At 42.9% G+C, this 16,332-nt stretch overlaps 2 protein-coding genes across 2 annotated transcripts in view; one reads left to right on the plus strand and one right to left on the minus strand.

Annotated features, from left to right (window-relative positions):
• Positions 1-12,160, minus strand: WHAMM (WASP homolog associated with actin, golgi membranes and microtubules). Its single transcript, XM_042824747.1, has 10 exons — positions 11,624-12,160; positions 10,024-10,197; positions 8,574-8,724; positions 7,998-8,167; positions 7,002-7,167; positions 6,069-6,256; positions 4,536-4,622; positions 4,356-4,451; positions 3,544-3,997; positions 1-1,299 (listed from the first exon to the last, which is right to left on the minus strand). Exons 1-10 carry the CDS (start codon positions 12,158-12,160, stop codon positions 1,013-1,015), a joined length of 2,310 nt encoding a protein of 769 aa, XP_042680681.1. The 3' UTR covers positions 1-1,012.
• Positions 11,657-16,332, plus strand: part of FSD2 (fibronectin type III and SPRY domain containing 2) — a 23,069-nt gene continuing 18,393 nt past the window's right edge. Inside the window, exon 1 of the mRNA XM_042824746.1 lies at positions 11,657-11,782. The gene's annotated coding sequence lies outside the window, so the exon portion shown is untranslated. The remainder of the gene's footprint in view (positions 11,783-16,332) is intronic.

The raw sequence follows: 16,332 nt of genomic DNA on the forward strand, positions 1-16,332 counted from the left end.
TTCAGCTGTTTGGATCTGTTTTTATTAATGGTCAGTGTAAATTCCAGAATAAATCCTGAATCATTTTTTTCACCATCTATCTGAAGTAGATACAGCCTTTAAATGTAATGCAATTGAGTTGTGAAGGAGGCTGGTCCAGGCACAATGCAAGTAACTACTGCTTAACCAGATAATTTAAACTCATGAGAGGAGCTGTGAACACACACTGATGTTGCCATTGGAGAAACGCAGCGCTGTAAGACAGAGCTATATTCACGAAAATACTCTATACAGCATTTTGGCTTTCCTCTCTGCCACCACTTCTGTGAAACTGTAGATATAGGAAAAACGCTTTTTATCTAGAAACACTCCGAGCTTCCAACTAAAAAGTAAGCTTTTCAGTAATTACCACAGTAGTGATTATCTCAAATCTGACGGCAGTCTTTTTCAATCAGCACTGTCTGACTTTTGTAAGTGCACACCTTACGACATAATGGTAAGAGAAGTATCCAGTGCAGTTCTCTGAGAGCAGACTGTATTAGACAAGCAAAATGTCTGAGAAATTTCTAGACAATAGAAGCAGGAAGATGAAGTACCAAATTATGCCTAGTTTGCTAGACTGCCTTTGTCACCCTGTAATGAAATACACTTTGATTTCATTTTTCACTCCATTTTTCACTTCATTTTTGCGATAGCAGGGCTGTGGAGTAACAACCTAAATATAATGTGTGTTTCCATCCACTATATCCAGTATTTTAGCTGTCTGCAGATGTGGTGAAAGCTATATAGCGTTGAGCCAGAAATAGCTGTTAATGCAAGTGGATGTTGGAGTATGACATTACATGCAAAAATAAGAATCTGTAGCTCCTGTAGAAAATCAACAGGACCCTTTAACTCTACAAACATTTGTGCATTTTAAGAACACATGCACAAACACAATCTCACTGTTCTTTCATTTTGAAAGGCACTCTTCTATAATGCACAAAAACACGACCAATACTGTTCCAGTCAGTAGTCTGTTAGTCTAAATTGGTTAGTTGTCCCATTCTCCATTATTCTGATCATTATTTTCCTCTTCTTCAGAATCAGCAGACACTTTCTTAATTCTCTGGATGACTGCTTTAATGCTTCTTTCTAGCTCATTAGTAGAGTCTTTACTGACATCTTTCTCAGTATCTCTATTCACTTTTCTTAGTTTAACTCCTTGCCTTATGGCAGAGAGAATGTTATCTTTCACAGAGGCATACGGGTTTGGCTGTTCCACTTTGCGGAGATGAACTTCACCACGTTTTAGAGAAGCCAACACCTCATCCATCGTACCTGCAACAGATAAATCTATCGTTAACAGAAGCAGGAAGACAAGCATGGTTACAAGTACAGAATCCTACTTGTGCGTTCAGGGTTCCTTTCATCTCTGCTAGAGACAGAAGGAAGAATAGTCCCTTCTGGTACTGACTTGTATAGCTTCTGCAGTGCCATACTCTGGCACTGAAGAGTTAAACCTTTGTATCTTGAATTGAGAAACCAACGCCTCTTCAACATTATACAAGGTTGAGCACTAACAAGGAAATTATACACGAAGAAGAATGCTTCTTTTTCATTATAACTTTATGGCTTTTCAAAAAAAAAAAATTACTGAACCAAGAAATCTCTTGTATTCCATATTAGAAACAATCTACCACTCCTAGCTTGCTCAGATGCCTGCTGAGCCTGTCAACTGCATTTTTGCTCAGCCAAAAGAAAAACGAAAAGATTCGAGAAGAAGGGTTTGAAACTACACCACTGAAGTCAGTGGGAGCCAGATCACAGCTTAAGCAGGCAAGAAGACAGCTCTTTTCTGTGTAGACTTGAAGAAAATAATTCCCATTTTACAACATGATTTAAATCTCAGGCTATGTTTATGGACTTCAGACCATAAAGAACACCCCAGTGAGAAAGCTCCTGCTGGCTCTATTGCTACACACTGCAATTTGCGCTGTAGCCCTCTTGTTGGATTCTTAGACTGTCAGATGGGAAAGGCAATTCCCCTGGACAGCAGTCTAGTCCTACAGCCACAGGTCCGGACCACCTGTACCTCACAACAGCAAGGATCGTTGCCACACACAGTGTTAGCTGCTTGAGCATTGAAAATGCAACATCCTGCTGAATCCTGTGGTATCTTCAGAGACCGACAAGAGATGCTAGAAGAGGATCAAGCAGAGACCCACAAAGTTGTCTTGCAGTGCTTCTTAGTAAGAAAGTTACCAGCGAGGCTGTTCCAGCAGCAATCTGAATATTCTGGTGTACAACTCATGTTACTAATCAAAGCCTTTTATGAGTATCTGTGGCACAGTAATCCCACAGTCTTTTTAGTCTGAAGTCAGCACATTAATCCACTGGATGCACAGTAGTTTGTCATGCTAGCCTGTGTTCAGCCTTCCAACTGCTCATACTTCCTCATACCTTGGAAGAACTCAAAATGCTTAACTTTACTCAGAGTTTCTGCCCGTGGTCTGCCTCTTAACTGAGAGGATACAAAGGCTGCTTAAATGTATTGTGAACAGTCTGAAAAGGAATGATCTTTATATAAAGACCTGCTTCAGTTTAGCATGAGCTCTACTATGACAAATGGCAATGAAAAAATTGCTGCCTTCCAACTTAGTTCAGTCTGCCCAACTCAGTCCAAATACTTGCTTGCTTTAGAGACAAAAATAAGTCTGTCAGCAGGATGTAACCAGTGCAGCCTCGAGAGACTGCTGAGCTCTATTCTCATTCAAACGACTATGCTTCAATTGCAGAGTTCAGCCTTCAATTACACCTGCATGATCTTGCCAACAAAGCAGAGGGGGTAACAGAGCAGATTTTTTGCCCTAGGAATGCAAATATGCCAAAGCTATCCATCTATCTTTCAAATCCCGATTGGATTCTGCATGAATTCTCTCAAGAATCCTTTATTTAGAAACCAAGCAAATTGTAAGTGGACACAGGCTGTGCATACCTTAGAAATGCAAGCAGCCCAGCTGCTAGGTCTATAGTACACACGTCATAAACACTGAAGTGTAGCCTTAGTACAACCACATATCTACCCACAGTAGTCTTTTGACTGGACAGGGATTTATCCTCATCAAAATGAATCATTCTGTTCAAATGTTGTAGAATTGTGGAAAAAATAAGTCTGGTAATAAAGGCTGCTTACCACCAATATGAACAACATGAATAAATTCCCCCTACCTGGAATTTCTGACACCTTTGTACCTCTTACACCAGCAGGATCTTCAACAAGTGAAGATGTTTTAAAATATCAACCTGAATGTTCAACTAGACAGCATTTCCCCAGAAACACCAAGTGATACACTCTGGAAGTCAGGATCCTGTGGAACATATCAAACTGGATCAACCAACCGTGGTTATTCATTTAGAATCCTGAGTTATGGTGTTACTGCACACTGGTCTCTTAAACTAAATTTCTGAGAATTTCTTTCTCTCGAGAAAGGCTGCATGCTATTACTGTCGAGTACCAGAGGGAGAACTGAAGAATACCAGAAAGGAAGAAAGAAAAACATCCGTCAGTGTGAGCCTACTTACCTATGCAATTATTTATAGACCTCCTGGACAAGTCATCCTGCTTGTGCATTGCAGGGCTTTCCAAAGGGTCATGAGAGCTAAGGGGAAGTGGCTTGTCCTCTATTGTTGGTCTTGTCTTTAAACGCAGGGGTAAGGGAGGAGGTAGTGGTGGAGCAGGTGGAGGAGGTGGAGGAGGTAAGGATGGAGAGACCAATTCCTCGCTGTGCTTTTCTTGCTTCAAATCATCAGCAGTAATAAAACTTTGGACAGGGATATCTGCTGGGGTATTCTCGTGTGACGTTTCTGATACTTGTGCTTCTACTAGCAGCAAGCTCTTTGGCTGCTCTGGTGCTGGTCTTGCTCTTGACAGAGGAGGAGGGCAAGCTACTGTAGCCTTCCGAGTGGCGTTTCGTGGCAACCTGAGACTGAGAGGCTCTGGATGAGATGTTTTCAGAACAACGTGAGCTGGACACTTCTGAAAAACAAATCATAAACAGAAGGTCACATCTCCATGGAACTAGCCAAACCAACATCCTCAGAGAGACTAAAAAACACAAACCTGTACCACTCACCCTCTCAAGATGAAAATTCAACACCAAACATATTTAAAGGAATATAAACGTCTTTCTTTCAAAGCCACTTCCTCTTCTGTTCTTTGCAGCAGGCTCTCACCTAAGGAAACTATTTCCTTATCCGGCAGCGTTCTCTTTACTCAATTACACACAACCCTATTTCAGGCTATCCAAATGGGAGTCTGAGATTTGGACCATGCTCAAGATATCTGATGTTATGTTTTCATATCATATAGGACAACAGTAACTCGCACTACTTACCTCCCTGAATGTCTTCAGTCTCTCCAGCGTTTTCTGACGTTCCTGGCTTATCCAAGCTTTTTTCTTTTTTTCTTCCTCTTTTTGTTTGTCTCTTTTCTGCATTAAAACACAAGTGAGAGAGCATTGGTGTGTGAAAACAAGCAGCTGCCTGATTCTTCAAGGCTGCTGTTCAGTACTCACTATTTGTATGCTGTGATGCTGTTGGAAATGTTTTTTCCACTCTTCTGCTTGCCGGAGTCTCTGCCGATGGCTTGCTTCACACTGATCCTGATAGAACAACAAAATTCATACAATCCTTGGTTAGTTCATGCTCACTGTGTGCCATATGTGCCATTAACTCCCTGTGCACAAGTTACCTAACAACGACCAGTGCCAAGTGCATGGCTGTACTGTGAACGATGGCTAAGCTCAACAAGCGATAAATGTGAGACACTATGAAGGTGAGATCTATGGGACTCCTTCATGGCTAAAGCCAATTAGATTTGCTTTTTATCCTAACTAATGATAGTTATTCATGCTACAGAGGGAATATAACCCAGATCCGAAAAGTTGCTTCTGTTTTATGTTTAGGTTTAAAAAAAAAGAAAGAAAGAAAAACGGAGAAAACAAGAAAAAGGCAGCAACAAGCTCTGAAGAAATTTTACCCAAGCCTCACCTTGTGGCAAGGGGTGGTATAACATAAGAAGGAAAGCAAAAAAGAAGTTAGAAGCACACTGTGGAAAAAAAAAAAAAAAATACAAGGCTACTTTCCCTCTGTCCATTTTATTTGCCATAGATTCTATGTGCAAAGGCCAGGGAACCAAATGTAGGTGAAACACAATAAACGCCTACCAGGACGCCTTGCGTAACAAAGCTGAAGCTGCAGGCTTCAGTGTTTTCTCCAGGAGTCACTATTTGTCAATCTATAGGGGGGGAATAAATCCATATGACTGTGCAGGCAAATCATCTGGCATTTGGTTTTAGTATTACATAACCAGTAGACACCAATTAAGTAAATGAAAATAGAAGCAGAGAATGTGTCTACAGAGGAAGCAGTTGCAAGCAAGAGACAATGATCATTCACATAACATCCTCAGTGTCATTCCCACTCTGTCCAGCCTAGCTAGGAGTAGAAGGCCAGACAAACTTAGCTTGAGCTCTGCTCTCTGCTTTAGTGAAACTGTGCAGGTGTAAAATAAGCCCAGCTCACTGGGAATGTTCACGAGAGTCAACTGTGATCTCACCTGTGTCTTCCTAGTGTTCTGCTTCAGATAATAAAGACAGAAACTGGCCCCTGAACAGAACTGAGGCTGGAGAGAGAACTGCAGTATTTAAATTTCCTCTCCCTCCAAAGGCATCACTATGTGGGTTGCTCTGTCACTGCAGCTTCCTTCATAGCAGGCCAGGTTTTCTTCTGTGCTGTAGCTGCTTTGTAAAAGACTGCCTGGGCAAAGCTCTGGCTGGCCACAGCAGGGCTCTGTATGAAGTTTATTTGACTTACATCTCCCATGTAAGTCTATGCACTCAATGCACTTGAGAGGTACTTGTAGCACACAGCAGAGCATAAAGTTGGCTTAAAACCACATTGCCCCTCTTCCTGTTTTAGAGGCACAGAATCACACAATCATTTTCTACGCTCCACCCAAACCTTTCCTATGTTTCCTGTCCATCCCTCGCGACTCAACACTCATGACATCAGCTATAGAAACTGCACATCTCCAGGACTGCATTTACTTTTTTGTTCCTGAGGTAGGCTCTCCTCGCACAGACAGTCCCACGCTTTGTCTCCAACTGCTTAGTCTTCTGCCTCAGCACCGTCATTTCTGACAAGTGAGCGTAATGGTGTTCCATTGTCTGTTCAATGACCTTGAGCTCCTCAGGATTTTCACATGTATCATAGTAAACAACTTCATCCTGTTTCTCTAAAAAGGCATTTGGTATTTTTTTAAAAACCCAAAAATTGCCACAGTTATTTAAACATTTAAAGAACTAATGACATTTTAAAAGCCACTGAGGGCAGCGAGTTAGTTATGAGAAAGTGTAAAGCTCCAGAGCTAAGCTTGGATCTTTCAAGCTTTACACAAACATGCCATGCTACTCACAGGGGTGTTTTGCAGGATCAGATTTATGCTGTTAACATTTGCTGTTATTCAGCTTCCTCTCTCAAATGTCTCTTTGTGCTTTAACTCCTACCTTCACCAACTGGAGTATTCCTGGAAAACTGACGGCTGTTCTGAACGAGTCACTTGCTTTATTATTTACCAGCTCTTAATTAAGCAACAAGCAGGAGCGATGTTTACTTCACAGGATACATGGTAACAGAACTCATCAAGGACAAATAAAAATAAAGATACCTTACTTGGTATCTTATATTATGAACAAACTTTTAAGCAGGAATATAAGCAGCACTCAAGTAGCATCTAGATATAATTACTTTTTTGTCATTACAGGATGTATTTTGCAATTTCTACATGTTAAATTATAACAAACTTGTGATTAATTTCAGGACATGTTTCAGTAGGTCACAATATCATAGTTCCTATACATATATCCTGTAGCTACGTGACCAGTAGGTATTTGCTATTTTATTACTATTATTTTTAATATAAAGAGCAGGTCACCACTCTTGTGTCCTAGATATATGCTTAATTATGTCTTTATTCTTACCTTTAATCTGTCTCCTCAAAGTGTCCAACTGTACAATAAGCAGCATTTCTTCATGTTTCAATACATCAAGCTGTACATTATATAATTCCAGTTGGGTTTCATAATAATGTATTTCTAGCTCCTCTGCTACAGTCACATTCTCTTCTTGTTCATTGAGGTTCTCCATCTGTACAGCCCCAAGCAGAAAATAAAAAGCACTGATAACAAAATACACACACAGGAAACAAGCATGCATGCATGCATACTTCAATCTATGAAGTTGATACCTGCAGAACCTGGCCTGTCCGGAAGCTGCTAAAATGCTTTGGTATGGAAATAACAGAATATTAGAAACGGGTTGGAGAAGAAGTCCAAGGAGGCAGCAGCCTCAGTAGTCTAAAGATCTTAAGTCTACCAGGAAAGACTTCATTGTGATGTGCACAAATAACACCACTGCTCTTGGAAAATAAAAGTCAGATACACCTAGCAGCAGTAAAACAGCATGAAGCAGAATAGGTCAGAATATTAAGTAAATATTCTGATTTTGCAGTGTCCACTGAACGTAGTATCTGCTCCTCATCTGCCAAAAATCGACACTTTTAAAGGTTAATAACAAAAACACGAACATGATACTTGAAACTTGTATGGGCATTTATCTTAACCTTTCCTAAGTGTCTCCATGTGTGCAGGAGCAACTTTAAGAACTGGAAACCAGCACTGTCTCATAACTTAAAACCACACTGAAAACCATCTAGTTCAAGCTTTGTGTTTGTTAAATTAAAAATTGATTTATCTTCCCCAAAATGTGAAGAAACACCAGCTTGTTGTGTCATCAGATTCAGGTCAGCTCTGCAACCCTGTACAATACATAGCACTGAACGCAGGTACTTTGCTGAAAGAGGCCTCTCAAGTTTTTCATAAACAAAGAGATTGAAAGTCTACCCGTGACCCTGGTGATAGGTTTTGATCAGCCTTTCACAAAACACTGACAGCAAAGGAAGCTTTGCAGAGTCTTACATTTTTCTGAATAGCAGCTCTCTTCTGTTTCAGGCATAATTCTTTTGCCCTCAGATGCTGAAGGGTCTCTTTAGCCAACATACATTTCAGGTTTTCTAGACGTGGCAAAGCTGAAGCCCAGGTGGCTTTACCAAATCTTTCCTGGTCTTGTTCCATCTCCTTGTGCATTGCTGCAGATTACAATATTGCAATAAGAGATGAGAAATGGAGAAAACCAATAATCTGAGTGCATTTATATTACAGCTGCAGTAGTAAAAATGCTGATGTTATTAAACTATATCTGAAGCTCTTTTAAAATTAAAGAAGATTGAATGTATTGTTTTATACATAAGTAAAATACTTTATTGACATGTCTTAGCAGTTACACAGTGATCTGATATTTGGGTGCAAGCAAAATACAAGCTGTAAATCAAATTGGTTAAAACTCGTGAATCTTAGGTGAATAAAATGTTTCTTAAGCTCGACACGCACCCTAACTTTGGAGTTTGAAGAGAGAGCAGCAAACGTACTAAAAAGAGCTCTCAATATCCTAAATCAAGTATTCAGAAAGCCTTTTGTTTAAGCCATTCTGATTACCTGACAGAGCCTTCACAGTTTCCTTGAAGTACTTCACAGTTACATCCTGAATGGAGCACACAGCACTCTCAGCTCGCTTAGTCCATTCTTCAGCATCTTTTTGCAAAGCTGCTACTCTTTTAGGTCCCAGGTTATCATACTGTAAAGATTTCTGCAAAGAGACAATTTCTCAGTTATCAGCTGGTTACAGCAGTGGTGCATCTTGCACTGTGCTACACTGACAGACATTCCTAGGAAGACACAGCACGTGGCAAGCACGGCCTTCTCTCCTGCCACAAAGTGAACCACTCCTCACACCTGTGCATGATCATTCCTCATTCTGAGCTAACTCAAAAACTTTGTACCTTAACCATGACCTTGAAACATTCACTTTGGATCAGTTTAGCTTTAAAAAGTATGTTAAGAAATAAGATCTTAAAAATAATGACCAATGAAGTGCTTTTAAGTGTTACTAAAAATGACACAAATACACTCTTCTATGTGCTATGTTCACTTCTATTTTTCCCTCACGTGTTGACAGCACATCACCCTGTCAGATTCTCCAGCTCGGCAGTTCTTTCACATAGAAACAGAGATACAGAAAGGAAACATAAGAGAATTTTTTCAAGACCACAGAGAATACATACGTACAGGACTAGTATTCATTTTTTTTCTCTTTGAAAAGCAGCCATATTTCAAATGAGCCTGCACAACCTTCCGAATTATACAGTAGCAAACTTTGTGCTTCATCCTCCCAGATCTTCATTTCTTAATACAGCATACTGCATATTTTACCCTCAGAGTTCAGACTTAGAGCTCCTAAAAAACCTTCCTTAACCTAAACTTAGTATGGTTCAGCTCCTTTCTGGAACACTAACAGCTCACTCTAATTTGAAAAATCAAGTAGTGGACAGCCCACTTTCCCAGGGACATCTGTGCTTCCAGTTTAAGGTGCACGCATAAGAAAATGAAAAAATGACAAATTTGAGCTTGTACTTCTAAAAGGAATGGCACCAATATACGTATGTTTCCTTAGTCAGGTCTTCTCTACCTTTTGTTTTACTTCCAGAGCTGAGCTGATGTGGTGCATCAGCACTGGGCAGAATGGCATTCTCACTGTCACAAACTGATCCCACTGAAGGTGGCATAAATGAAAGCTACTTAGGTCTCTGCAATCGCAGCTCAGTGGAAAATAAAGCAGACAGGCAGAGCTTGGGCAAGTTTTCCAATTAAGCCCTCAGAAACAGAAAGAAGGGAGACACTGGCGGAGTAGAGCTGCAGTTTAACTCAAACCAATACCACAGACTCAGATCCTACAAGAGCAGTTCTGCCCCAGCTGTACACTTCTCAGTCTTTTTTGATGGCTTCACAGGAGAAAAAAAGAAAAGCAGGTGAAGGCAAAACCAGGGAGTACGAAGTGATACCTCAGTCTCACTATGTAACCTGTAAACTTCATAAAGACAGAACCTACCAGGATTTCCAGTTTGCACAGTGTTGCCAGTTCCCGCATGTCTCGGAAGGGCTGCAGCAAGTACTGGTAGAACTGTGTTGCCATGGTAACCAAATCCTGATAAGCTTCATCTTCTTCCTCATAAACCTTCATCAAAGCCACCATTGTGTCAGTGCTTTTATGCTGCTGAAGAACCTAGTGAAATAAAAGGTAAATCAGGCTTGGCTGCTTTACATCTGTGTGTGTTGGCTGCTGATGGGCTGTGGTGGAAGGCACCTGCTATTTATCACCAGGTGGAATAGGCACAGCTTCCCAGCACTCCAGGCAGCCAGCAGCCACCCCAGCATGAAATACTATTAACACCTTGCTGATGGGCACTGATTGCTCTGTATTGCATTAGGAGACTGCAAGGACTCTTGCCCAGGCCCAGGTCTTCCTACAGCAGAAACCCCAGCAGTTGTGTGCAGGTGACTCGGTCACTGCTTTTTATAAACACAAGTGGTAAGGGGAATTCTGCATACCGAAAGGGCAAGGAAGGTATTCTTAAACTCTTGCATCTCTTCCAGATTCACTATGTAGGCACTAATAAGAAATGAGTATCTAGACCCCAAATTTCTGACTTCAAGGTTAGAAAAAACAGATTGAGACTTAAAAATAAGAATTCTACTCCTGATACAGCCTGCAGTTAAATCCCATTGTCGTTTGCACAATTTCTAATAGTTTACTCAGATTACAGTCCTCATGACAGAAGATTTTATAACCTGTAACTCATGCAATGAGCTACTCTTTCTGACACATCAGTCCCCCTTTGACGTCTTCAGTTGTTCCACAGACAAAACACAAAGCTAGAAGCTTCCCATAATGGCTTTTGTTTACTGGTTAAAATCAAAACTTCCAAGATTTTTCTTTGACAGCAGCTGCCAGAGACCATGGAGCACCCTACACAGCAGGACACAGCAAGGCAGCTGTGAACCACAGATCTCTCTGAAAAGACACTGCTTGATCTGTGGCTCCTTGAGGGAAGGAGCAAAGCGAGAAAAATCATCTAGAAATGCTGGCTTGGTTGTGTTGCAACTGAGAAGCACTGGAATTAAATCATCATTCTTCCTCCTGCCAGCTGAGTCCAACAGCAGGAGCAAAGGTCCCAGCTGCAGAGGAATCTCCCCAGGGAAGCTCTGTGGCAGGAGAACAGCAGGAACCCCAGCATTTCTGATAATCCCTTGAGATTTGAAGCCCCTCAATCACTCCTAGGTCCACCTGGAGCAGTGTAAAAGACTATCCTTTCCTCCTGCCCCCATAGAAACAATAGTTCACTTTCTCACGAGAAAATCACTTATCAGAATTTGCTTTTGACAGGCAGAGGGATTTTTGCTTTTCAGTGGGCTTCTTGTCTGTTTGGGCTTGTCTGGATAAAATCCTTGCTTTTACACAATTACACACAGTAACACCGTACAAGAACACACTGCAAACTACAGCTGCCTTTCTACAGAACATCCTTCTGAAGCAGTAACGGCATTCCACTGCTCAGCAGCAGGCGCTCAGCCCGGGCTGCCCAAGGTGCAGACCCCCGGCCGGCCCACAGCAGCACAGCCCGGTCCCAGCCCCGCCCGAGGGCGCGTACCCGCCGCAGGCCCTCCTTGGCCCGGGCCAGGTGGCCGCGCAGGGCCTTCCCGCGGAACTCGTGCAGGCTCTCGAAGTATTCGTCGTCGCGGTGGCTGTCAGCGGCGAAGAGGACGTCCAGCAGCACGCGGCCGCCGCACAGCTCCAGCGCCCAGCCCAGGTAACGCTCCAGCTGCCGGCACAGCTCCGCCACCTCGGCCTCGTCCGGTGCCGCTCCGCCAGGGAACAGCACGGCCCAAAGGCCTCCCGAAGCGCCGGGCGGCGCGGGCGGCAGCGCGGGCAAGGCGGGCTCCAGGCGCGGGCAGACGGCCGCCAGCTGCCGGTGGACGCCGCGCAGGGCCGGAGCCGAGAAGAGGCCGGCCCAGCTCTGCGGGGCCCGCTCTGCCGCCTCGGACCGACAGTGGCAGGTGACGGCGAAGGCGCCCTCCACTTCGTTCCAGCCCACCAGGAAGCGGAGGCGCGGCGGCGGCTGTGGCTCGGCGAAGGCGTTGTCGCGCACGGCCACCCACCCCTCCAGGCTGTCCGGCTGCGGCTCCATGATGGCGGCGGCCGCCAAGCGAAGCGAACCGAAACTCGGCCGCCTTAAGGGAGCGGCGCGCAGCTTGCGGAGGGGCGGGGCCCGGGCGAAGTAGCGCGTGATCCCATTGGCTGGAGCCCATCGGGGCGGGGGCGGCCGGTCCTCGCGCCGTAATACGGAAATAAACACTGCGCTGGGATGGGCGGGAATGAGGGGCTGCGCGCGAAGGCGTGTGAGGAGGCGTGGGGCTGGGGCGAAAATAGAACGAAAAAAGAAAAAAAAAAAAAGGGAAAATGAAAGGAAAACAAAAGAGAAAAAAAATCACTATTTTTTGTAAAAAGCAGCGGGCAGAGCGCACCAGGCTGTCAGCTGAGCAGGAGGTGGCCCTGCTGCCTTCCCTCAGAGCAGAATCGTGGTGTGCACCTCAGGCTGTGGCCATCTCCCTGTGCCGCCATCTTCCCGTGCTGCTGTGGGACTTAGCTGTAGCTGCTCCTGCCACAGATCTGAGGAGGCAGCTGTGTGCCAGCAGCTCTCTTCCAGCCATCGTTCCCTGCCTTTCCTGAGTTGTTCCCTTTTTCACCACAAAGCTCCGTGTTCCCTTCCTGCCATGCAAAATGGAGGCATCCGGAGGCTCCCTTCTCCTGTGCAGCATAGCAGCTTTGGAGTTGTGTCTAAATCCATTCTCAAAAGATGGCCCCCAAAAACAGGAGTGTGAAATGAGCCATCTTCCACGTAGTGTTGCTCTTTAGGCATCATCTAATACCTGGCCTCTGAATATCCCATCCTTTCTCAGCAGTTCAATGACTTTAGGAGGGGGGTGGCATACAATAGCTAAGGTTGGAAAAGAGCACCCAGTCCAACCATAAACCCTTCCCCACTGCACCCCTCAGTGCCACATCCACCCTGTTCTTGAACACCGCCAGGGACGGTGGCTCCAACCCCTCCCTGGGCAGCCTGTGCCAATGCCTCGCTGCTCCTCATGAGATGAAATTTTTCCTAATATCCAACCTGAATGCATACGTTGGCCTTCTCCAATTAGCCCCTATGGAAGGGCTTGCAGGCCTCACAATAGAGTGGGAAGTGACACAGCTTTCTGTATAGCACGTATCTCTCATCCGAGCTTGTGATCAAGGCTGAATTTAATTTACGGTAAACAAAACATTGTGTTCTGGTCTTTGGAAGTAAAGCTGACACTACTAATTTTTCAATAGATGAAAGCCTGTGAGATATTGTAGTTTAACAACAAAGAAGCATAAATAAGCTCCCATCTGAAAAATTAATAAAATCTGTCTGACAGCATAAATTTTAACATTCCTACAAAGGCTTCATCATTTACGTGAAAACATTTCTGCTCTGATCTTGCAGATGATAGAAAAACTATCAGCAGTAATGAGATTATGACTACATGGGTAATTAACTTGTAATTCCTTACTGAAACAGCCAACAGTTGTACTGCTAAAAATGTGAGGAAATGACACCAAGTGTAATTGGAATGGAGGAAAAAGCAGAGCTCTGTTAAGATGCAACAGACATTTCCCATCACACTCTCCTTTGAGCTCGAGAAGTGTACACTGCAATGTCCTCAAACACACTTCAACATCTCCTGCCAGCCAGGTTAGCTCACTAGCAAGTTCACAAGCAGAACATCTTGTATTCTGGACAACTGAAAGTTCTGTGGGTCTGAGTGGGTATACAGGGCTCGAGTAATCACAGTGAACACAACCTTCAGCAGTAATATATGCCTGTTTTTCATCAGGTGCTCCACTGCTGAGCAGACTGAAGGGTTATGTTTCTGTGAAACCTCCCCCTGGCTTGGCCATTAGCCTCTTGCTTCACTATAAATAGCTTTCCAAGGGCCCAGCATACACACACAGAGTGGGGGTGGTGTATAAGTGCACGTCATGCATTTTTTTCCCCTAAATTCTGGTGGTTTTTAGGTTTTCCTAGATATCTTTTCTAGAATCCAATCTCGATTCCAACTCAAATCACTAGCAACATTTCCAGTAATTTGATATACAGACAGATTTTGCCATAAAACTTTTGCAAAGAACAACACAGATATTTCAGTTTAACTGTTCCACTGTATGCATCTGTATATCCATTTTAATTTGTTTGTGAAGAACGCACATTTTGTGCATGCAACACAAGGTAACGTGCCTAGAACTACAGCCTTGTAAACCACGTCTAGAGTCAATGACTGCACTCTGCTGGGTTTCTTACTGTCAGCTCAAAAACTGAGTGTGTGCTCTGGCTTTAGAGGGGGTCTGTATAAATGTTCCAAGTACTCTGGCTCCAGGAATCACACAGAACCATCAGAGCCTTTTCTCGGTGGATGGCATTCGTCCTGGTGACACTCAAGTAGTGTGCTACTCAAGGACAGCTGGGACACATCTATATTTGTGCCATTGCTCATTGCTGGCATGTCCCTATCTGAGGAAAGAGGCAGTCTAGAGTTACTGCAATAAGTCTTCCAACTGCAGTCATAGGAAAGTGGCAGGGAATAGCTTTTGTGTGAATTAATTTTTACTATGGGAAATAAATGTGAAGTTTGATGTCACCTGAGCTGTCAGAAGAATTTATGACGTCTTAAGATAGAAGGCAAGTTTTTAGGTAGTAACATTCTTTACTGTATTTTTTTCATTATTGATGGTCACGGACTTAAACATTCTTCACTGTAATTGTATCCGCGTCTGTAAACTGAGCAAACATATCATCTGAAAATCTTACTTAGGCAGCAGGGTTCCAGACAAGCTTAATTATGCTCATTTTAATTTATATAATTTAATTTTATTTTGGTAGGAAAAATACTTGTTCACTTTTTTAGTTCGTTGCAGCTTGCAAAGCAAACCTTACCGTTACAATTATGGGGAAAAAAGTCTTTGTGGGAGCCAGACAGCATTTGCTGGTATGTTTTAAAACCTTTTCTCTGTTCCATACGTTAGAATTTGCATGATTTATTTTATTAGCTCTAGCATAAATAATAGTATTTCTGCATAACTTCCGTGTTTTTTGTCTGTAGTAAGAAATTGCTAGCTCCAGAATCTACATTCATTTCTGCAGTGCCAGAAGAGAATAGTGAACTTCTGTGTATACTTTCTTAGATGCCTAGGGGGCTGGACTGTTTTCAGTCATTGATACCCAACTGGAGAGTGGGAGATTTCTTAGCATTTTTCACCTGTTCAATAAGTAACTTTCTAATAAGTCACTGAATTTGTTGACAATGATAGCAAATTAATCCTCAGAAATATTGCTAAAATATTGATGAAACAAATTTGAGGTGATAGCAAGTACTTGTAACTATGAAGACTGTAAAAAGTAGTTTGAAAGCAAAACTTACATGAAAGCTCCTGAAATTCTGATGAGTAACTGAACTTTTAGCTTTTAGGGGTTTTTTTGTTTGTTTGTTTCTGTGAGAAAATGGTTTCCAAGCTTTTTGTCTGTTTCACTGAATTAGACTAGCTGTAACTATAGATTCATTAATATTTGGCTGAAATATCTCCATGAACTCTGCTGATTGTAGTAGTCAATTGCTCAAAAAACAGAGCTGAGTAGTTTTGCAACCATGATTTTGCTGAGTGATGGTGGGTTGGGGAGACATTGCAGCTCTGACAGAGCACCTGGTGGTCTTCCTGTACCAGCATTATTTCATTTCTTGTTATTAATAGCAGGATGGTGAGAAGGAGTGGGCCCGGGGAGTCAGCATTGAGATTGCTTTTGTACCTCTAATGTTGTCCCACGTACATCTGCTTTATCATACAGCTTTGCATTTCACATCCATACGTTCTTTTCACACTTCCCACATTGCACAGAATGGATGAAGTGTGCAAGCTCCAGGTCAGATCAGGCTTCTCTCAGTTCAAGGATCTGCCTTGCTTCCTGGAGACTGTATGATTTATCATGGGGATCATCATGAACCTTTTTCTGCACACTTCCTTTATGTTAAAAATATATATTTTCACAACACCTGAGAATCCCCACAGGGCAGTATTTATCCTTGTTCTGTGGAAACGACAGGAGAACTGAAGTGAGAAGAAAGCCAAAAGAAACATCAAGTTTCAATTTCAAGAAAGACAACCTGAAAAATCTAGAACAGGATTTTTCAGGTCATTAGCTAACGTTTTATGGGGCATCAGTGGTCACAAGAGAGGGCATCCTACAGGATGCCTGAATGACAGTTCAGAAACAGTCCTTGA

Source organism: Centrocercus urophasianus, unplaced genomic scaffold, assembly GCF_019232065.1.
Source record: "Centrocercus urophasianus isolate 14NV4802_14NV808 unplaced genomic scaffold, USGS_Curo_1.0 seq_23, whole genome shotgun sequence".
In the NCBI taxonomy this organism is placed as follows: domain Eukaryota; kingdom Metazoa; phylum Chordata; class Aves; order Galliformes; family Phasianidae; genus Centrocercus; species Centrocercus urophasianus.